Raw genomic sequence first — 24,185 nt, forward strand, 5'->3', positions numbered from 1 at the left:
ATCTTCTGTTCTCCTAGAATAGGCTCTTTTAACCAGGCTGTCTACATTGAGAGACCAGGAGAAAATTAACAATGAAAGTAGCTCCTTCAGGCATGTTATCTACAGTGATGGTTTGACTGAGAAAGAGACTAGAGAGTAGAACTTACAGAGTAGGTCCAAAGAGAGTGAAGGTGATGCACAGTCTGAAAGCATGCAGATGGCATACACAGCAGGAAAAACGAGGAACTTAAGGAGAAAAAGAGTCAGAGAGGAAAGATTCATTGGTAAAGATCAGAGTTACACACTAGGAGATAGGACAGACAGACTGACGATGGTCAATGTTAGTGACCTCAGAATGTGAGAAGTGATGAAGGCAGAATGGTGAGGAAACAGTGAAAGCTCTATAGAGAAGGAAGGAGAAAGAGAAGATTGAAGGAGAAAAGAGGAGGCAGATGAGTTAAAGAACAGCAGAAAAAAATGCCAAAGGTAATATTAACTAGGAGAGAGAGTCGACATAAACAACACGAAGGGGAAAGTATACAGTGCATCAGGACTACACTGGTGTGCAGTCCTCTATATGAAATGGAAGACTCTTCAGTCTGCTAGATGTGCAGAACCAGACAACATTGTAAGGAATTTGAGAGAAGAGGGATGATACATTATCTAGAAAGAGGAAATTAACTCAGACAATCAGACAAATAGCTTCCAAGTTCCAAGGAAGGAATGGTCATGGCCTTCATGCTTTTTCTTAAGTGTGCACTAATTTGTTGCAGTGCTGGATCCAGCCAGCCCCAAAGGCCCGCTCTCACTAATTCTACCTGGGCCCTATTTCTACTGTGGGGAGGGTAAAAGATCAGGGATCATCAAGAAGGCCAGAAAATCAAGTCTTAGGGAACAAAGTTACAGAATCATTGACATAGGATTGCTAGTTGTTTTCATGCCCCAAGAATGCTCGGTGGAAGTGATCCCTAAGCCTGAAGCAGTAAGCAGCCTTGTCCTTGGTCCTCTTGACTGGTTCCTTGAAAAGCTTCAAATATAGTGTGTTCATCTGCATTCACTGGATCTACATTTATACTTTTAAATTGTTCTCTTGTAGGTAACCCGACTGATGTGGTAGGATTTTCAGTAGGTGTCGAGAGAGCACCACTTTGTTTTCCATTGTTGGTTGGAGGTTCAGTGCTTGAAGAGTGAAGCTTTGCTAATTTGGAGCTAAAGCATGGTAACTTAAGGATGGTAGGTGGTCTTTGCTGCTGCATCTCGCCCTCATTCCCTTGGACTTCACTTTGTTTGCTGTCTGGGCCAGAGCCTTTGTCAGGGATACCGATAACGAGCTGTTCAGGGGTAAGTTCAGCAGTTCTTTCACTGAGCTGGCTGCCTTCAAAAAATTGTTTCAGAACATCTCTCCTATCTCCTCCAAGATCACTTTTAAGACAGGGTGTGTCTTTTGGCTGAGGAGAGCTGGCTTCAGGAAAGGCCTTACTTCCTGTTTCCAGTTGGTTCTTTACAGCATATGGTGTGTTCCCTCTCAGAGCAGGTGCGCCATCTCCGAAAGGACTTGGGTTTGGACTCTCTGCAGTTAGTTTATTCTCTGAGATGTTTTTTTGACTAGGTAGGATGCTTGTTGGGGAGACATAAGATCTTGCATACTTGGTATAACTACTTTCTGTATGCACAGGACTGGTTTCTTTGTTCTCCCTTGGTGCAAGACCATAGGATGAAGTATAATCTTGTAGAGCCAGCACATTGTCTTTGTGTCCCGTGGAGCCACCAATACAGCAGGAACCTCTCTCACTTTGATGAAATAAGTGTGCTTCATTTTGACCTGATGGGTAACTTTGAGGAACGAAATTTGGGAAAGCTAACTGTTCTCTCTCTGGTGGACTTAAGCTACTAATTTGTAAATCATAGTTCAAATTCTCACCTTCAAGCCATGCTGGATCCTTTGGAAGTCCAGCAGGGGAGTTTGTGGAATAAGGATGGTTCCTCTCTTGGCTTGGTATATGAGATTTGTGTAGTAGATTCGTTGACTGACCCCAGCCATTTCCGTTGAAATACGGCTCATTTTCTTTCTGCTTCTGTGCTTGATTCCCATGGTCCCAGGAAGTCCATGATGGAAAGAGCGTGCTTTCTTCTTGTCCTATGGCATTATCAATATAATAATTTCTGGGGTCCACAGGTGGTGCTATAGTAGGACCTGGATTATATATAGGGAAATTTTCTTGTGGGCTCCAAGGATAGAATTCATTGTAAGGAAAAAGTTCCTTGGTTGGATTCCCTAGGGAGTAGGGAAGGTATTCCTTTGGTAGGGTTGAGGCATATTTATTGCCTTCGTACTGCCCAACTGTTGGTCTTCCCTTGAAGAGCTCATCATCACCCCATTTACTTTGTCCTGGAAAAAGTTCATCTTCATTTGGGTCTATTGGATCCTCTTCATTATACTGCTCTGTCTCCTTCTGGTCTAGAGAATTCATGGGGTACTGTGGATTTTCTGGTTGCCCCAGGGTACTGGGAGAGGTAATCCTCTCATTCCATGTATTGCTTCTAATGTATGGTGAGTTTTCATTAGGATAATAAGGATTGTTATAGTCATGGTAAAATATATTTCTTCTAGAGCCATAGGAAGGATAAGGTAAAATTTCTTCCTGCCTCCCGCGATCTTCCTTTAAGGGTGGAATGATTTCTTGCCGATTCCAGATTTTTCTCTCAACAGGAAAATGTTCTCTTGTAGAAGGGGTTTTCTTAGGATATGCAGGCTGTTGGTGTGTACTCTGCTTTAATTCCGGTTTCTTAGTTTCTGATTCAAATGGGGTTCTTCTTGGCTCTAAAGCTATTCCTTTGGGAAGATTCTGGTTTTGGATTTGTCTTTTGGGACTTGACGTTCTTCTGGAATCTTCTCTTGGGAAGTAGGAGTTTTCTTGTTGATCAAAAGAATTAAAATTTGGGCTGACCCTGCTACCCTCAGGGCGAGGCAAATTATAATTTGGTTTGTTAATTCCATATTGTTGAGAGCTTCTCCAGGGGTTAGCTGTATCTTTTGTAGGGCTGACTGTTCTTTCTTTTTGACCTAGTGACTTTTCTTTTGGATTTTGGGTTTTCACATTGTGACTATCAGTAACCTGTTTAGGACCCACTGAGGCCACATTGGTTCCCACAGGGTGTTTATTTGAGGCAGCATTGGCTCCCACAAATGGTTTATTTGAGGCAGCATTGTTTCTCACAAACGGTTTATTTGAGGCCATGTTTGTTCTCACAAAAGGTTTATTTGAGGCAGCATTGGTTCCTATGGATGGTTTATTTAGGGCCGGATTGGTTTCCATGAAGGGTTTATTTGGGGCCTGATTGGGTCCCAGAAAGGGTTTATTTGAGGCCTGATTGGTTCCCAGAAAGGGTTTATTTGGGGCTGGATTGTTTCCCATAAAGGGTTTATTTAAGACTTGATTGGTTCCCATGAAGGGTTTATTTGAAGCTGCATTAGTTCCCATGAAGGGTTTATTTAAGGCGTGATTGGTTCCCACGAAGGATTTATTTGGGGCCGGATTGGTTCCCAGAAAGGGTTTATTTGAGGCTGGATTGGTTCCAACGAAGGGTTTATTTAAGGCCGGATTGGTTCCCATAAAGGGTTTATTTGGGGCCGGATTGGTTCCCACGAAGGGTTTGTTTGGCCTGGGAGATTTTCTTCCAAAATTTACTGGATTTCCTGCAGAGTTGGGATAATTGACTCTTGAAGAAGGAGGGGAAGGCTTGCGGTAAATTGGATTTCCTGGAGGAGTAGTTTGTTTACCTTCCCAAGCAAAGGAATTCCACTGAGGACCCCTTTGTACTGGTGGGTTTTGATACCCAGGTCCGTTCTTTCTGGGCTCCATGGGACCAGTGGTTTGCCATTGTCTTCCTGAAGGATAATTTCGCACATTCGGATAGGGATAATTCTTATAAATGTTTGGCTGATTTGGTCTCCACGGAATCTGGTTTCTCGATGCTCCTTGGCCTGAAACATTTACTTTAGGGAGAGGGAAGACGCCATTTTGAACTGTAGGGTTGTTCCCAGCATTCGGGCCAGGTCCCCTGTTCCCTGTTGGGCTAGTTTCATTTCCGCCTTGAGTCTCTCCAGGAATTGACTGAGTGGAGTTAGCCTCTGGCGTAGTTGAGTTAGTAGAGGCCTCTGGGGGTGGATCGTCTGGGGGTGGGTCCTCTGGTTTAGGAGGATCTTTTTCTTTGGGTTTTTCATAATCTTCAAACATCTCTTCTGAATAATAAGGACGACCCCCAAAGCCGTGATACCCATAATATGCATAGTAAGGGTTCTGTAAGAAAGAAGAAGGAGAATTATTTTTTGTTTCCTCCTGTGGTGTTGATTTTAATTGCTTAGTGCAACAGGGAAGCCTCCTATGCTGGCTTCTTGTAACACTACAACCTAAACTTTCTTTCTAGAAGTTTGAAGCTTCCATTCTATTCTCTGGGTGCTGAATATTCTCTCTAGCCATTAGGCCCAGATCCTGAACCTTAGGATTAAAACCCATTTTTGACGTAGGATCTCACTGTCTTACTCTTCACTCAGGCCTTGAGTTTTAGAAATTGAGCCTCCTGAATGCTGTTACACACATGAGCTACCATGTCCGGGTTAACATTTATAATTCTTTAAATTGTATCTAGTTATTTGTTTTGAGGCAGAGGTTTATCATATAACCCTGGCTGGCCTGTAACTTGCTATGTAGATCAATCTAGCCCTAAACTTGTGATCATCCCCCTGTTTTGGCCTTCAGAGTACTAGGATTCCAGGAGGGACATAATGATTGGCAGTTTTTCTTTTTGATTCCATCCTTCTCATCCTCATGTCCATGTTCTCGTTTTACACATCTATGTTGTCGAGGAATCGGTTACATGCCAGAACTTTGAATATGGATACATGCTTTTACCTCACAAAAGAAAAGCCTGCCCCACAGGTTTTTAAGGCTTCAGACTCTTCCAAATGAACACACTCATAAGTAGTTCATCTTCCCACTGAGGCCATTCTCCAATATTGCACATCTAAGGAATGTTTTCTATGCCCAACCCAGTTCTCCCAGATTCTTCTTTTTCTTTTATTTCCCCAGAAAATGATTACCAAGTCCAAACATTGTATCTAAACTTTCATCCTTGTCCTGTCTCCCTTTGTGCCCATTACTCCTCAAATATTGTAGCTTTCTTACTCGCTACTGTGTGCATCATATTCACCCCTCTGGAGTAGGAGAAACTAGGGATGAGTTTTGGAGAATTACAACATTTCCCTTTTTAAATATGTGTTTAAAGTTGCCTTTATCTTAAAGGATAAACTCTAAATCCTTTAGCATAACAAGGAATGCAGTATGTCTTATTGACAGACAGATGTGGATCATAGTCTCTTTTTATCACTTTCTGTGATGTGATGATTGACTAAGTTCTCTTTGTCCATTTGTAATATGGCGATAATAATAGAATAGTAGAAACTAAACAACTTGTCATGAAAGTCAAAAGATAATACATGTATATATTATATATGTTTTCATATCTGGAATTTTGCATCTAATAAATGCTGCATATTATAATAAAAATGTTAAAATTTTTACAATCATCTGAGCTATGACCATGACATTTAACCTTATTTTCTCTTCCTTAAACTTGATGTGGTTGCAAATTATATCTACTGTTATTTCTCTGAGGCCTTGCACATGACTTCTTCCTATCTAACCTCTTCTCTCCTATGCACTTATCCTCCCCAACATACTTGACTTATCCTTTAAGACTCAACTGGAGTGCCACAGTTGTGCCCTGACTTCCCTTAGCAGAGCCAGGCTTAGGATTTGCTGCTGGATGTCTGCAGCAATACAGCCTTCTGCTGTAATCATCTTTACAGTGAATTTTAGTTGTTTATTTTTCTGTAGTCCTCCCATTTGATTTTGCTATGTAAAGTTTTTGAGTAAAAATACTGTTTTTGATATTCTAGTTTCTATAACAGTGGGGAATGCTTAATAATTTTCAATTAAGCGAATAGCCTGTATAATTTTTTTTTAAAAGTCATTTGTGTATCATTTAGGTTCTTTAGGTTCCCTCCTGTACTGGTGATTAAATCAAAGACCTTAGGCATGATAATTAAGTATTCTACTACTGAACTATATTCCCAGCCCTAGTTTTTCTTTGAAAACAAATAGGATAGAGAGGAAAATAGTTTTATTCTCATTTCGGATAGGGATGATGAAATAGATAGGTGAGAAAATATTTCTAGTAACACACAGGAAGTTGAACAGTGTACCCAAAAGGTAGAATACAGATTTAGTGCCTGTGTTAATGCTTGTATTACTCTGTTTCACTTGCTAATGTTGTATATGAAACTCTGAAGTTCTAGTTTCTAGGTGAAGATGTATACAATGAACTGCATCACTCCCATCTGGGTATTTTATAGTGAGTTAAAAAAGCATTCTGTGCTATCATTGAAATAATAATTTCATTGTCATTATTTTAATAACACCTTGTTCCGTTCTCCTCCAAAAAAGGTATTGGTTTCTGCTTTTACTGAATGCATATCACATATATAGGGGAAAAGAGTAAGGGAAGTCCAGGGGTAGACTAACAACCTCTAAAGTAGTTTATTTGATGACATACTAAGAATTGGTTGGGTATATTTGATTACTTTCTTGGAGTATACTAAAAAAGATATAAGACTTAGGTTTAGTCCAGTTTATCCTGTAACTGAAGAGGAAAAATTGAATAGTAATTTATTTTCTCTGGATTTTAGTATTTGTACAATGAGATATTTAGGTGATAATGCAGTTTCCAGTGAAGGGAATATTTTAAGATGATCTTAATTTCTTTCTGTGTATGCTACTGTCTAGAGTTTGCTATCAACTTTGCAAAGAGGCCAATAGTTTTCACAGCCAATATGTGAGCAAACTTTCAATACATGTAGAGGAAGTAATGCCCCAATGGACACGGTGCTGGGTTTAGAAGCAAGGCTGTGCATCTGTCTCCTGTGCTGAGACAATAGGCATGCACTGCTATGCCTAATGATGTATCAAGCTTATTTAGATTATTGGCTTGATTTTTATTCCACTTAAATTTTTTTAGGAATTTGAGTTAGAGAATTTTTTTATGATAGATTTTTAAGTTCTTGTAACATCAGAATAAATGATAGCAGCTGATATATTGTAAATCCTAACTGAGGTAATAGCGTCATTCCTACTTACTCCTTCTTCATTGCTGAATTTTGGACGTCCAAATGCTGGTGGTGGTCCCCTCTGAAAGATGAAAAGCACAGTGAACATAGGAAGAAATCATTTTGCTTTCCTTTCTTCTTTTCCTTTTTTTAAAAAATTTTTAAGACAGGGTCTTGCTTTATAGCACATACATTGCTTTATATACATGCACTATGTAGCTGGGTTGACCTTGAGTTCATGGCAGTCTTCCTGCCTCAGCCTTCTGAGTACTGGGATTACAGATGTGCTCTACTACGTTTGACTAGAGATATGTATGTGTGTATGTACATGTGTTTGTTTTCACGTGTGCATGTGTACATGTATGTGGAGGCTAGAGGTTAATGTTAGATATCTTTGTCTTTCCTCCTTCACCTTATTTTTTGAGATAGGATCTCTCATTGAACCTGGAGCTTGCTGGCTGGCTGGAGTAGCTGAGTCAGCAAGCCCTGGGATTCTCCTTTCTCCTCTTCCCATGACTGGGGTTAAAAGGTATGCATACCACTTTTTTCCAGTGAGGGTTCTGAGGATCTGAACTCAAATCTTCATGCTTACACAGCAAGCACTTTACATTTTACCCCTTGAGCTCTCTTCTCAGCTTTTGTAAGACTGGAGTTGTGTTAAACTGGTTCATTACTAATGGTGTTTAATAATGTGAGTGTTGTGCTCATGAGACTTTAGACTCACTATCTACCTATTGATACTTACGATCCATTAGAGAGTACTATTTTTATCAGACTTCAACAAGATCCTAGGTTATCTTACTAAAAATACCCACATGTCTTTGCCATCAATCACCGTACCTCACTATCTCAGAAAGAGAGAGAGATTAACATTTGAGTGATAGTGGACTCCAGTTATCCATATTAGAACACATAACAATATGAGATTAAATAGTGATATTTTCCATGCTTTGTTTACATTTAGAGTTAATTTTCTTAACTAATTTTGAAGGCTCACACATGAAAAGTAAAGGCTTCCCATGGATGTGGATTATCAAACTCAAGATTATAAAAATGTTCATATTATTAAAAATGATCTATATATCCAGTTCAATTTCCATCAAAATCTCAATTATATCTTTTGCAAGAATAGAAAAACTTCTAAAATTTCATGAAAGAACAAAGGACTGAAATAACTGTAAGAATTCTAAACAAAAAGAGAAATTCTGGTGATAATCATGATACTGGATGCGTCTTTGTATAGTACAGAGCTATAGTAACAAAGCTAGTATGGCATTTGAACAAAAACAGACATGTATGCCAGTGGAATAGAAAACCAAACCCAGAAATAAACCCACACAGCTTCAAATACTTAATTTTCCACAAAGGTGTCAAAAACACACATTGGGCAAGTCAGCATTTTAAACAAATGGTGTCGGTAAAGCTGAATATTCACCTATAAAAGATTTAAACTAAATCCATATCTCTCACCTTACACCAAAACCAACTCAAAATGAGTCAAGAGCTTAAATATAAGACCTGTATCTTTGAAGCTAATAAAGGAAAACACAGATAAAACACTTGAAGATGTAGGCATATGTAAGGACTTTCTCATAGACTTCATTAGCACAATAAAGAATCCCAAGAATTGAAAAATAAGAGGATTAGAGAACATTAACGAGTTTCTACAAAGGGTACAATCACTAGGGTGAAGAGACAGTCTACAGTACGGGAAGGGATTATTGCTAACTGTGCTAGACTATAGAGAAAACTGCTAAAACTGAACCCTAAAAGAAATAGTGAAAGGCCAAGTGAAGTGGAGAGGCAGTTTTCAAAAGAAGAAATACAATGGCCAATAAACATTTGAAAAAGTATTGAACACTTTTAACTATTAGAGAATTACAAATTAAAACTAATTTTAGATTCTTTCTCAACACAGTCTGAATGGTCATCATTCCAACAAACAAATGCTAAGAAATGCTGTCGTGGACACGTGGAAAGAGGAATCCTGGAAAGTGCAGTGGTGATGTCGTGACTCAGTCACTGTGGATGTTGCTGTGGAAGTCACTCACTGAACTAAAAATAGAACTGTCTGTTTGACCCAGCTGTACCATTTCTGGACTTCCGCGTCAAGGTCTCTTAGGTCAGTGATGCCATACCACAGTGATGCTTGAACATCTGTGTTTGTAGGCTGCATTATTCACAATGACTAACAAGGGAATCTGTCTAAATAGCCTTTAACAAATGAATGGGTAAAGAAAATGCACATTTACACAAGGAATTTCAATCAGTCATAAAGAAAAGTGAAATAATGACATTTTCAGGAAATGTATGTAACTGGAGATCATTATGTTAAACAAAGTAAGGCAGATTTAAAAAGAAAAATGCCACATTTTCTGGTAATTGTGGACTCTGGGTTGTTTGTGTATAGTATGCTTATGTGTGTTTGTGCAGCTCAGTAAAGTAGAGGACCATGAGAGGGGATGAAGAGATCTTACGGGAAGTGAGAGGGAGGGAGGAAGAGAGAGTAAGGAAAAGTGCCTGTTATGAAAGCAAAAACAGGAACTCGGGAGCAAGGAAGGGAAGGAAGGGGATCGTTGACAGAGGAGCCAAGAAGAGAAAGTGGGTGAGGAGAAGAAATAAGAGACAAGAACATGTATGTGTAGAAGTGCCATTATAAGGGCCTGAAGAGATGGCTCAATTGGCAAAATGCTTTCCATGCAAACCTGAGGATCCAAGTTCAGATTCTCAGCTCCCCTCCCCCCCCAAAAGATGGGTGTGGTGGTGTGCATCTATAATTCTAGGGGTGGAGGGCAGAGCCAAATCTAACTGTCTTCCTCAACCACTCTCTACCTTATTTTAGAGGTAGTGAGTCTTACAGAATTTGGAGTTCATGTCTTTGGTTAGACAGGCTGGCAAGCAACATAATACGCAGACATATACATCCCCCCCCACATGTGCACACCTACACAAACACACAATTAAATGATTAATTTTAAACTTTAAGAACTCTTTGAGAATTACTTTGTAAAATTCTTTATAATAACATATCTGTTGTTAGGGAAAAGATGTGATGGAGAGATTATAATGTAGTCATGGCTTGTTTCTTAGTTTTAAACTCTTGTGTCAGGTTTGCTATGATATTAAATTATGATTTCATTGAAGACATTATGATTTCTTATGTGACAGGATTATAGCACAACCGTTAAAAATTAATTTGTTAACTTATGTTATTAGATCCATGGGAAGACTGCCGTTTTCTGAATAAAAATAGAGGAATAGATGGGAGGACACAGGGGGAGGAGAGGAGGGAGGGGAAACTGTGGCCAGGGTGTGAAATAAATAAAAAAAATTATTTAAAAAAATTTATGTTATTAGTAGTAGTGATTAGGCCCTGCTCATGTTGCCAACTGGTCTGATAAAAAATTTTTACTTAATTTTTAAAATAATTTTTCTGAATAATTACTAACTTGATTTTATTACTGGTATACTATAGTATATGAATTTGTATTAGTCTTATGTGTCACATGCTAACATTATATTTAATTTGCAATACATAGAAAATTCTTACCTGTGGAATTGGCCATGGTGGTTGTTGATAGGGGTAAAGCCCATTGCCAAATGGTGGGAATGGCTAGAAAGAAAGACAAATTAGAGTTACTTGGTAGTGAGATCGAAAATGAGAAATGAAAAAATGATAATAATTATATGAAAACCAGAGAGTGCTTATATTTTTGTTTGCATTAGTTATCTCTTTCTTTCCTACTGTCTCTTTTTCTCCTACCTCACTTGATCCCTCCTCCAGCTACATATTTTGGGTGTAGATGATGGTAGTGATCAGTATGATTAAACATCATATTCCAGCAGTAATAGATTATGGAACTCCTTTAGGCCTCACATGACCATGCACTGTTGTTACTGTCATTGAGAAGCTGCACTGAGGTTCAGGGAAGTTAGTGGCCCCGAATGGCAGAGGTGTGACTGAACCTAGGAGTCTGTTTTTTCACTTCTGCATTCCTTATATATATAAAAAACTGTTCGTGATAATAAAGAACCAGAGCCATGATTTCTGAAATTTGATATAGCAGGATCTCTGGAGAAACCATGTGTATATCTTCTTGCCTTATATTATGGCTACACTTGACTCATCTGGCAGACAGAAAGCACAGAAGAATATTACATATTATCAAAGCATAGGTCTGGAAATGCTTTAGAAGCCACTTGATTTATTCATGGGGAAACAGGTCTAGAAAGGCTAGGAGACTTCCTCAACATCGTGTGACTAATGGAGGCTGGGGTAGAGCTTGTTATTTTTTTTCTGACTCTGTATTACATTTTATTTATTTTTAAAGATTTTTTTCACCACATAGCCAAGGTGGCCTTCTAGTCATGATTCCACCTTACCTTCATATTTCTAGAATCATAGGCATGTTCCACAACTCACAGCCTGATTCTGTGTTTTAGAAGGATATTTACGGCAACAATATTTATGTTATTTTGAACTAAATAAGATTGGAATCGACCTGCCAGGAAACTTCTGATAAATGTCAAAATTACACAGTAATAGTTGTAGTGAATTTTGGAGGGAGCATGGATGCTGGAAAGGTATGGTCCTCTAAATCTTTTTAAAGGCATTGTAAGCCTCTGATGTGGAAGTTTTCTAGTCGAGTCTCACCTGGCCTTCCTCTTTGGCCCGTGCTGCTTCATTTGGTGGTTCCTTTGGAGGCTGCCTTTGTGGTTGTGGCTCTTGTGGATTGGTCTGGTTAGGCTTGGCAGTCTCCTGGGTTTGATCAGTATTGCTTGGGAAATTGGGCATTGGGGGTTGATTCCATCCATTGGGTGGCTGAGGCCACATGGGCATGTGGTATGGAGGGTACGGCGGGGGCATGTGTGGAGGCATTGGCATACCATTCCCATATGGGCCCATAGGCATCATCTGAAAGAGAAGCAAAAGCAGTGCCATCAAATGAGGGCTGAGGTCCAGATTCTTCTCACCTTCTAAATGGAAGCTTCCAAAACCAAGTCAAGAAGCCTAAACATTTCCAATGGAATTTGATTCTAAGGGCTTTAGTGAAAACTTCATTATATTTTGTGTTACTGAAGGACTCTTCAGTTTTCTAGAAAGCCTGTCAAACTAATCAAAATGAGATTTAAGAAATTTCAGTTTAAGAGCTCAATGAGCTGGAGGATGGTTTTGTGGGCAAAGTGCTTACCACACGAACGTGGGAACCTGAGTTTGGATCACTCGAAACCATGCATGCAAAGTTGGACTCAATAGTATGATCTGTAATCCTAGTGTTCTTATGGTAAAATGGGAGATGGAGACAATAGAATCCCTGGAAGCTCATAGGCTTCTAGTGTGGTATATGCAGTACAAACAACAAAGAGAGACACTGTCTCCAGAAAGGTGGAGGGCAGAAACTGATGCCCTAAGTTGTTTTCTGACCTTCATATACATGCACACATATTGTGTACACTCATACATACAGAAAGAGCAATCTATCTGACTCTGAAATCCGGAGTGTAGAGAGTTTTTTGGATGTACCACTACTCCAAGCTTGAGAATTTTTGCTTTTCTTAGTTTACAGATTTTTTATGGAAAATTATGTCAAATTCAAAACCCATGTGACTTGCTATATATAAAGCCAGATAGAGAGAGAAAGGAAAATAAAAACAAAACTCAAATAACACTCCCGAACCAACCAAACACCAAACACACAAACCCCTTGAAACAGATCAGGTTTTTACATTGGCGAAAATGTCAACTCATAGACACTGAAACAGTAAGAACCAGAGGTTTAGGAGAACTTTGATTATGATTACTTTAGGTAGAGACTTTACAAGATGACTACTGAATGGAAAGGATTAAGACAAAGTTAATGAAGTCTGTAATAATGCCACAAAAGTACAAAGTGACTCGTGATTTTGGGCAGTCACACAGTTTTGTCAGAGATCAGCTGACCTCATGGTTTAGTTTGTTCTGAAATTTAGCACACAAGTCAGGTGATGGTGGTACACGCCTTTAATCCTAGCATTCAGGAGGCAGAGGCAGGTGGATCTCTGAACTCCAGGACAGTTGGGGCTACAAAGAGAAACCCTGTCTCAAAAAACAAAACAAACAAACAAATTAGTATACACCACCACCACCACCACCACCACCACCACCACCACCACCACCACCACCACCACCACCACCACAAGAATAACCCATGTTTACTCCAACAAAATAAAAAAATTCACAGTTTTAGTATTGTTTTAGAGAACACCAATAGAATTCTTTTTTCTAATAGTATTTACTATACTGTTTTTGTTGTCATGACTTGTGAAAATAGCTCCTGTAAACATGAGTCAGAACCAAGTGTTCTAAGAAACATGAAGATGATGCTCATTTATAAAAAACACAACAAAATGAATAAGGACGATATTTGTCACTAGGGAACAAGTGAAATGATTTGTTGTAATGGTTATCTTGTAACTAAGACACATGGATGGTAGTCAGCACTCAAGCTAAGATAAGCAACACAAATTCTGGATATAAACATGAAAGTCTCAGAAATAATATAAAGAAAACTTACATGTGGGCCATTCATAAAGTTGAATTGATTGTATCGCATCATCTGAAATTAAAGGAATCCATTAATATAGCACAAAATGAAAAACTTTTATTCAATTAGTTCTCAAAGCCTAAGATAGAAGTTTAGAATCTGATGGTGCAATAATCAATCTCTTTTGCGAATTCTATGAGTTTAAAACTTATATTTATTAAAAATTTTAGAGTATATAATTTTTTTGCTTGTGCATAGCTCTTTCAAAAATTTCAATATTTAATATATAAGGTTGTTTGCCTGCATATATGTCTGTGCATCATAGGAATCTGGTGCCCACAGAAGCCAGAAGAGGGTGTGATTCCCTGACCCTGTTATAGGTTACAGACAATTAATGCGGGTGATGGAAATCCAGTCCCTATTCTCTGGAACGACATCAGTGCTCTTAACCACTGAGCCATCTCTCCTATGCCTTATGTACAATTTTGTATATGTGTACATCTGTGTGCATATGGAAGCCAGCATCTCATCTAATGTTCCTTAGGAGCTATCAGTGTTTTGTTTTGAGACAGAGCTTCATTGCTATCTGGGACTTTCTGGTTTGGGTAGACTGGCCAGCCAGTGAGCTTCAGGAATCCTCCTGTTTCCCTTTCCCAGTGCTGGGATCACAAGTGAGTGTCACCAAACTCAGCTTTTTATGGGGTTCCTAGGGATCAAATTCAGGTTTTCATGCTTGCTCCACAAGCTCTTTACCAGCAGAGCCATCCCTAGCCCCTGAATTTCTGAATTTGAAGTCAAACTTCATGTTGAATCAATATATAGTGTAACAGATAAAAACCCCAAAATTTACTTTGAAGATCAACATAGAATAGCAGAAAATAAACATAAGTTACTTTGAAGATTTTGAGCATTCTGTTTATTTGGAATTCAGGATTTGAGAACAAAATAACTGGTGGTAAAGATACCTGTTGGGTTGGGTGTGGTGGCACACACCTCTAATGCCAGCCCTTTCAGAGGTGGGTGGATCTATGGGAGTTAGAGGCCCTCCTGGTCTACATAGTGAGTTCTCTGGCAGCCAAGGCTCCATAATAGAGAGACTCTGTCTCAAAAACAAAATAAAATAAAAACCCAAGAAAGCAAACATGCAAAGATTCCTGTTCCTTCTGTGCATGGTGTTTGACTGATGACAGCTAGTTTGAATTGTGTTGCAGGTATTTACTTTGTGACACTCCCAGGTACAAATGGCTCTTTACTAGTGAACAAAAAGAACTCCAAAGCTAACAGCTAAATTTTAACCTAAATGGACACTGAAGCTCATAAGTAGACTTATAGGGGAGAATAATTTTGCTTTGATTTGAATGCAAGACTTTGAGTTTTCCCTCCTTTTACCTCTTCATAAGAAATGTTATATTCTAAACCAAGTACCAACAATCTCCTTAGGGCTCTGGCACATGTCTCCCCAAGCACAGAGTGTAATACATACCTCTTCACTTTTACTGCTAAATCCAGGCATTCGGGGTATTGGCATCTGGAACTGAGGGAGAAATGCAGAGCCTTAGCTGAAATAAGCTGCCAGCTGCCCAGAGCGGTGCAACAACAGATCACAAAGAAAATGTCCAGCATAAAAGGAAACACTCACAGGCATGGCAGCAGAGTTACCAAGCAGATCCAGCAGAAACAGGAGAATCACCATTTTTACATTTGGTACCTAGAATATGAAACAGAATATTATTTTGGGACAGCAAAATGATTATGCTTTGGGTTCTCTACAGTTAGTTAGTGACTAGCTTATGGGCATTCTGCAGTTAGGGACTAGCTTCCTTACTTGTCTACCAAGGAGAGTTCAGAAGTATAAAGGGATTCTATTATAGTTTTATGTTAACTAGTGTATATTAATTACCAAAGTCAGATTAAGAAAAAAAGATGGGTGTGTGGAGGAATGCAGGGGGAGAAGGGGAGACTTAACAGAGTTTAAAACCTGAAAAACCATAATATTTATGATTCTGAGTGTCTCCCTTCCAAGTTGGTTTAGAAGGATGGGGTGAGATCCAACCACATCCATTGTACATACTCTTGGTTTCAATGGATGTGTACTTCAAAAATTAGGACTTGGAAGTTTTCTAAGATACTGTATCCTCAGTATTTATATACACACATACATACACACTTATACATATATACACACATATATATACAACATATGTATATATAAATATTAACATTCTGATTAAATAAATTGTAGAATTTCACAGTGTTATTTTTCCTCTGTATTTCTATTATTGTTATGACTTGACCTTTATGAATGCACATTTGTTCAAGGGCTTGTCAGGAAAAAATACGCAAAAAGAGACAGAAACATGCATTTTATCTTTTCCTTAGAAAGCGACTGCTGAAGCAAGTGTGTTCAGTGTAGGTTGCAGTCTCAAGGAAGTAGAGGAGCTTTTTTCTAAATGTCTCTGAGGCTGTGGATCGTGGCTTTTGGGAAGCTTTGGGTGTTCATCTCATTTAGTTACCCATTTCATCTTTATTGGAGAGTCACAGTGACTCTAGATTTTGTACACTCAGGGAGATGCTTCATTTTCTTTTGTGTGCATACAATGTCACTTATTTTCTTTTTTTCTAACCTATCAAATTAGGTTGGTACTTTTAATGTCCCTTCTACCTCTAAAAGAATGTAACTAAGTAATAATTGACCCTTATTTTTGACTTGAAAAAATTCTCTGTGGTTACTTTGAAGTACAGTGACTGCAAATCTCTATGTCTTTCACATCATCTTACATATTTAAGTGAGGTTTTGTCTTTACAAGAACACTTAATAACCTTATAGTTTGAAATACTAGATAATAGAAAAGGCAGTGGGGTACTCACCAAGTGACATGGCTTTGGAAGAGAGGCTGGATTTCTGCACTGAAGCAGCAACATGTTCTCACCAAAATTTTCATAAGCCCTTTGGAAAAAAATAAGGATTTTTTTTCATGAGAAGAAACTCAAGTTTGGAAGCAGAGAAAATAAATTAAATGAATAGCAAAGAGTCACCTCTAGGGCAACCATGGCATGTTAATAATTTTATCCAACCATACCCTTATTAGAGGATCCTCAAAATCGAGCTTAATCTTCGGTGCTTTTAGATTAGGATGAGAGCTAAATCAGAGAGAAAATGAGATAGGCATCGTATTTTGAGATACTTTTAGTGCATTGTTGGCAAAACTTCTTTGTGGGAAAATGCACAAAGGTACAGTGTTAAAGGAAGAAAACCTATAAGAGAAACAAACACCAAATAAACTAAGGAGTTTAAACTTTTATCAAAAGCTTAGTTTACAAAAGTAACTTAGAAACATCATGGAATACAGTAGGAAAGTTAACAAGCATCCAAATAAATCAGGTCATTATTTGGCACTATATAGTATGTTGATAATGTTTGATACTCACCCAATGCCACTGAGAAGCTGCACTATATAAAAAGTAAACTTGAACTTTGTTAACCTGTCTTTGAAATATGTTCTTACTAGTCTATGGTGGAAATGACTACAAACTGCTGAAGCCAGAGAAAGCCAAGGAGCAAGACACATTTATTTCTTAATAATAAAACAAAAATTCTTCAAGAAGGTGTCATGTTCAGTATCCAAAAGACTTGACATAAAAAGATCCCTCCTTGTCAAGAAGCTTGATAGCAGGATCACATTTAAGCACTCTTGTAGACAGGCACAACCAATCAGATTTGAGAAAAATGGTTTTGCCATCACAAGAATTTAAAGTAAAAAAAATGAGTGCAAAACTTATACTGTGTTATTATAGGAGCTGTGGAATGAAATCTCTTATTACCTGTAATAACAGCTCAGGAAAACTAGCTTACAGCAGTAAGATTTAGAAGGCGTTTTCTCTGTGAATTTGGCTTTGAAGTGTAGAAACTTCATTTATACAAATATATTTTGGAAACAAAAGTGACCATTAACTATATGCTGCTGACATAAACCACTGGCCACCATCAAAAGGTTGAATAATATACATCTAGTTGATATATGGTTAATATGCAATTAAACTGGAATGTTATATCTGTGACCAACTCAGTGCGTATTATATAAAAGCCTAGAGTATAGTTCTTTTAAAGCCCAGATATAGCTTCGTTGTTATGGATTTCTAATTTTAGAGGAGCTGGCCCAAATGGCAAGTAGCTCTCGGATGTTTATGATCATATAACTTTGGAAAAACTATAGTTGAGAAATTCTCTTAGAGATGTTCTTAGATTCACTTAGAGAGTTTCTTTGCTTGTTTATTTTTCTGCAACTTGACTTTTCATAATAAAGACTTTACTTCTAAATAAATCCAATTTTGTGTCTTACCAAAAAGAGCGAGCTTTTTATTCTTGGTTGGTCTGAGGTGCTCCAGTCGTTTTATGTCTTCCTGAGAGAGCATGTCTGTCATGGTGTGTTCGCTTAGTTTAATGCTGGCATTTAAAAACTGAGAAGGACTGAATTTGCTGCCAGAAGCTTTCTCCTACTTCTTCCTCTTGTGTCCACGCAGTGGCTGTATGTGTGCTGTTCTTCTAAGGCATGGGAAGTGCGGTGTGTTTCTAGGGCCACACAGCACTGCAGTTTTCAGAGACCCTATTTCCGAAATTTAGTGCTGCAAAGAGTAAGACGGTGTTAGAATAATAGTCATTAAGTAAATTAGAATTTTTTTAATCTACATATTTTCAAGATTTGCAAACGTATATCAGATTCAAGTGTCAGGCTGTGCTTGATTTTGTAGCAGTTGAGCAGCAAATATAACAGTGTGTTTACATTGATATGAATTCACAAGAAGTAGGTCACTTAAGGGCAGTGGGGCTGGAATGTGATGCATGTGTTGACAACCCTGAGATGTGCTTGTGCCATCCGGAGTCTTAGCACATAGGCCATTGGGAGTTGGTACCAAACTCCAGTTTTGATTGCTTCCCAATTTAACTTACTACCTTCTAGTCCTTGCAGATATGGTCCATTTCAGGAGGGAAAAGGTAAATGCGTGGATTCTGAACCCGGGGAGAGAAGTCTTTTTTTTTTATTTTTTTTTATTTTTCGAGACAGGGTTTCTCCGTAGCTTTTGGTTCCTGTCCTGGAACTAGCTCTTGTAGACCAGGCTGGCCTCGAACTCACAGAGATCCACCTGCCTCTGCCTCCCGAGTGCTGGGATTAAAGGCGAGAAGTCTTATAGATGCATTGGTTAGTAGGTGTTGCCGTTCAGTTGTCACTATTTGCTTTCTTTATATTAGTTCTGCGTGTTGATCATGGAAATCCATACTTCTATTGGGAGAATGACCTTTTAGTAGGATTGAATTACATTATGAAAAATAACCTAAACTCTTTTTTTTTCAACAACCTCCCCCCACCAAAGAAAACCCAATGATAGACTTAACTTCATAAAACATGTTGGACCCAGGCCGTGACTTTTCTACATTTACTCCATTCATTTCTTCTTGTTTTATAATTTTCTTTCTCTAAATAATCATAACTATCTGTGAACATGTTTAATAACATGGCTTAAATTTATTTTATGTGCATTTCTTTTTTATTCAGGATTCTATTATTCAAAAATGAGGCTTCTAAATCTGGGACCAGAATTTGTGCATTTGTATTTAAATGAAAGCCCCCTCCCTACACCAAAGAGAACACATATTCTTTTCTTTGCTTCTGTTCAGATTCTCTAGGTTTGTTTGTTTGTTTGGGACATGGTCTCACACTATATCCCTGGAACTCAGTATGCCTACCAGGCTGGCCTCAAACTCATCAAGATCTACCTGTCTCCTAAGTGCTGGCATTAAAGTTGCATGTCACCATACCCCATTGATTTAGGCTTTAAGTTACTGTGAACAGAAGTCTTTTGGTTTCTTACTTTTAAAATGGTGAAACACACTAGGTTTTAAGTTATTAGATTGAAGTTTAAATTTACTATTACAACTTATCCAACTGTCTGCTTTTCTGTTGAGTAAAATGGGGTTAATACTAAATAGCTTCTGTTTCTTTTAAAAAAAATATATATATAATGCAATAAGTACTTAGTGATTGACTTGTTAATATATCAAAAATACTTTTGTGAATGTATGTTAACTTTTAATGATTTACTGATGACTTAAGAGTAATAAAGTATAGTTTTCAAGTAAATCCTTTCGTCAGTATAGCTAACAAGTTGTCTGTGGCCTGTTTTTAAAAGGTAGAGCATATAGGATCACTAAATGAAGCACATTGTATTCTGTCATGCCAAATAGTGTTTGTGCATCCACCATGTTTGTTTTTCTCTGAAACAATCCAGATCTCCCTAAGTATGAAAATATTCTCATAATAGGGAGAAGAAGAAGAGGAGGAAGAGGAGGAAGGGGTGGAAGAGATAGAAGAAGAGGTAGAAGAAGGGTATTTCTTCCTAGATCTCTCATAGATCACATGGTGAGTAGTGCTCTATGTCATAAGTCATTCAGAACATCTTCATGCGAAGTTCTGGCTTAGGTGCCCACAATTATTCACAGGTTATTAGGATGGGAAATTTACTTGGTAGTAGGTTCAAATTCTGGCTTCTATAATTTACATGTTTTAAGGCCTTGATCAAGTGATGTAATCTTTTTAAACCTCAGTTTTCTCATCTGAAAAACAAGAATAGTATATTTAATAGTTCTCCTGATAGTTTGAGATAAATTTTTAACATCTAGTTTAAATAAAAACCTTATGTAAATAAATGTTACTTTATTATTAATTATTATTATTATTGGTTTTTCAGTAATTGCTTTGTTACCAACCACTGACATATTTCTAAATATTTTTTGAGTAATATTTCTCCTTACTGTGATTACTTATTTATCAAAACAAAAACAACTTCTGGGCATGATAGTGCATATCTCTTATATCATCACTAAGGGGGAGGATGTTGGAGGAATACCATGAGTATCATGAGTTTGAAGCCATACTTGGCTAGACAGATTCTATTTCAACAAACAAATAAGTAAGCAAAACAAAGCAAACAAGCAAATAAACAAATAGAATAAACCATCACTATCACCATCATGAAAAGAAACCTCTTCAAGAACAACCAAGGATCTGGACAGCATTTTAGATCTTGTGCTATTTAGATTCAGCATTTGGTTTACAAGGAGGAATGTGGCCCGGGGAAGTCAGGACCAACTGCTAGAAAGTGCTAATTTCTTTGGACCGCCCTCAAAGGTAGTAGTTACTTTGTGGAGCTCTGAGCAATCAACTCTCTTATGTATATATATTCACGACCAGATTTAAGAAGATCAGTGGGTTTGCCATATTCTCTCTCTGAGGAGACAGTGTAACCCTAAGTAAGGTCACAGGACTTGGGATTGGATGTACTGAGTCAGCGAGCATCCCCCATGGATCGTGTATTTCTTTCCTTCTTACAGTTCATATGAGTGGTTATAATGCCATCTCATGGAAATAATATCTTGATCACCTTTCCATACTTTTGTTGTAGTTCATCTATTCATTTTCCATAAAAATCTGTACCATGTGTGTTTCCCATTAACCCCAAATTATTAGAAAATTAGAGCTGTATCTGATGCTTAAATGAACAGTTGATATAAGGCATGTGAGTTCTAAATTAGTAAAATTTTAAGATATGTCTTAAGAAAAAGAAGTAAATATATGTTTTTAGTAATATACTTTTATTTTGAATGTATGTTTTGATAAAAAAACAATAGCAAATTTTAGGGAGATGACAAGTAGTATAAATACTATAAAATGCAGAAAAACCCTTTCTGACGTCAGGAGGCAGCTCTGTAATGGCGTGTGATCCGGCCACTGCAGCCTCATTTCCTCTTTACTCCCATGTTTCTAGTATCAGCTTGAAGCATCTTTGGGTTATAGGTCAAGTGAATAGGCATTGAGAGTTGAGCAGAAGTGGCATTTCTGCTAGAGCCTTTCCTGTGTAAGGATGGCCAGCAGTGTCAGAACTGTGTGTACTGAAGGTGACTAAAAAAATATGTTTTAGTAAACCCAAGCTCTATGTCCCCCAGCTCAGCTACCTCAGAATGCCCAAGACCATTGCAGCACTATTTGACTTTAGAAGAATCATGAGGGAACATGGAAGTAGAAAAAATAACCATCTTAACTCATTGTGGGTAAATAATATGAGATTCTCATACTTGTCTTCTAATTCTGTTAGGCTCCCTCCCAGTGCTAGCTGCGAACTGTCTAATAAACTCTTTCGAGAGTAGAAATATAAAACTTTTAATTGAAAAAAGAAAGTAGTGAGAATAAATGTCCCTCAATGCTGTTCTTTCACAGTGAAAGTAACTTTGGATCTATGAGAATGTGAATTTTCTGTACTGTGTGCTAGGCACTGCTTAGTGCCTTACATGACTATTTAGTACTCATAAGAACATTGCCAAATATATGCTGCGATCTACCACCAACATGTTACTTTTGAAAATGCAATCATAATGAAGTTAAACAGCTTACCCAAGGCTAAATACTGGAATAGGGATTTGGAGCAGATTTGCTTGCTCTTAACCATTTCTATGTGTGTGTGTGTGTGTGCTTCAGATATACATAGTGTATATGTTTTTTATAAGTGGTGTCAGGATACAAGCTCCAGTGTTATGTAAAGATTTTCTAGATAGAAGTGCAGTGGTCTGTGAACTTACATGGAATGGGTTTGTAAATCTCAGTTCCAAATACTGATATGAATTAAGAGTGTTTAAAAAATCCAATGTTGTGGCAAGTGGAAAAGTGAAAACTTCGCTTTTCTTGACAGCAGAAGACTGCACCCTCAGAATTGGGATGTGTTGTGTGCCAGGCAAGACAAATCAACCTCTAAATGAACAGTTAGAGAAGACTAGATGATTGAGTAGGTCAAAACTCATTTTAGTCTTTTACGTCATCTCTTCCTAGACAACACCTAATCACTTTTTCCCCCAGAAATGCTTGCATTTCTATAGTCTGTCTACATTCAAAGGACATATACATTACAAACTCCCTACCACATACAAGGACAGTTTACTTACAAACCTGTTTATGGATTTTTGTATTATACCAGTGCCCATCAAAATTTATCCATCCATTCACAGAGAATGACTATCATAAATCCACCTTTACTAAGTATGTTTGACTTCAAGGTTTTGTAGACCATACTTATTATACTTTGCTCACAGATGAGCAATAAGTAGAAGCTGGGATTCTGTATGTTTCAGATATGCAGAGGTCAGGATAGACAGGGAATGGATTTGCTCTGGGAACTGCTAGCCTCCACTTCTTCCTTGCTCTGAAACCTTCATCACAGGCCTATGCAAACACAGACACAAGGGGCAGCACTAGAGTTGGGAACTTCAAGTGTGAGAGGGTTTTCCATTTCTGGCCATATCTTAATTCTTCCTTGCTCAAGACTGTTATGAGTGCACCAGCAATGCAACATCTGCACTGCTACAAGACACATAGGAACAAAATACAATTGAAAGACCAGAGGACCACTACCTGGAGAAAGATGATACTTTGGAAAAGTGAGCATTTTCCTTTTGGGTTTTTCATTTGTTTTTGTTTTTGTTTATGTGTATGTGTCTGTGTGAGCCTATGCCACGAGTGAGTGGGTATTGGAGTAATCCACAGAAGGGTGTTGGATCCCGTAGACCTGTAGTAAGTGCTGGAGACAAATTGGGGTCCTCTGGAAGCATCCAGCTCTCTTCACTGCTGAGTCATCTCTTTAGCTGCAACTTTTAGTAAGATTTTTAAAGAAAGCGTTTTCCCTTAATCTTTATAGTGTGGCTTTCTGAAGACAGGAAATAATTCAAAAGATAGTGAATACTTTTAGTTTTTATGGAGCTTGTTTGTAAATGAGTAGGAGACTCTACTTTTGAGAATGACAAAAGTTGGCAAGACATAGAAACTTTGAGTCATAGAGAGTCATGTCCTGGTCCATCTAGTTCTGTATGTCCGAAGTCTTGGGGTAGTCCTTAGTTTCTCTTTCCATTTTCAGGTAATTGTCAGCTCTGTCCTAAAGATGGACACAGACTGAGAACACTTTACATATCCCCATCTCCAGCATCCCTATAGAATTGCATTACTGTCACCTCTCTTTCTTCAGCATCTTCTCAAGTCAGAAGCTAGCAATACTTTAAAAATATAAGTTGGGCTTTACCTCTCTTCCAGTGGCTCCTTATCTCAGCCTGGCTTGAAGTCAGTCCACCTAGGGTTGGAGAGTCATAGACTGTAGGGGAGCACCAGCTGCTGTCACTTCCCTAAACTAGTAAAATACCCAACTACATTCTATTTTTTTTTGATTTTTGAGACAGGGTTTCTCTGTAGCTTTTGGTTCCTGTCCTGGAACTAGCCGGAGCTAGACCAGGCTGGCCTCGAACTCACAGAGATCTGCCTGCCTCTGCCTCCCAAGTGCTGGGATTAAAGGCGTGCGCCACCACTGCCCGACATCCCAACTACATTCTAAATACTTATCCTTATACTCACAGGTAAGTGTAGTTCTTATCTCTCATCAAAGGACCTTCTTTTGGTTGCAGCAGATGGAGGAAGATCTACAACCAG

The 24,185-nt window shown here is 38.2% G+C and overlaps 1 protein-coding gene across 2 annotated transcripts; it reads right to left on the reverse strand.

Annotated features, from left to right (window-relative positions):
- Positions 1-947: 947 nt before the first annotated feature.
- Positions 948-16,590, reverse strand: Enam (enamelin). Of its 2 annotated transcripts, XM_075943459.1 has the most exons (9): positions 16,537-16,590; positions 15,308-15,376; positions 15,152-15,202; positions 13,699-13,740; positions 11,799-12,059; positions 11,407-11,415; positions 10,695-10,757; positions 7,176-7,226; positions 948-4,280 (listed from the first exon to the last, which is right to left on the reverse strand). In XM_075943459.1, exons 1-9 carry the CDS (start codon positions 16,588-16,590, stop codon positions 948-950), a joined length of 3,933 nt encoding a protein of 1,310 aa, XP_075799574.1. The 2 variants fall into 2 exon arrangements, with proteins under 2 accessions (XP_075799574.1, XP_075799576.1); XM_075943461.1 differs by lacking the exons at positions 15,152-15,202; positions 15,308-15,376; positions 16,537-16,590 and having other exon boundaries at positions 948-3,145; positions 3,641-4,280.
- Positions 16,591-24,185: the final 7,595 nt, after the last annotated feature.

Source organism: Microtus pennsylvanicus, chromosome 12 (genome assembly GCF_037038515.1).
Source record: "Microtus pennsylvanicus isolate mMicPen1 chromosome 12, mMicPen1.hap1, whole genome shotgun sequence".
Classification (NCBI taxonomy): domain Eukaryota; kingdom Metazoa; phylum Chordata; class Mammalia; order Rodentia; family Cricetidae; genus Microtus; species Microtus pennsylvanicus.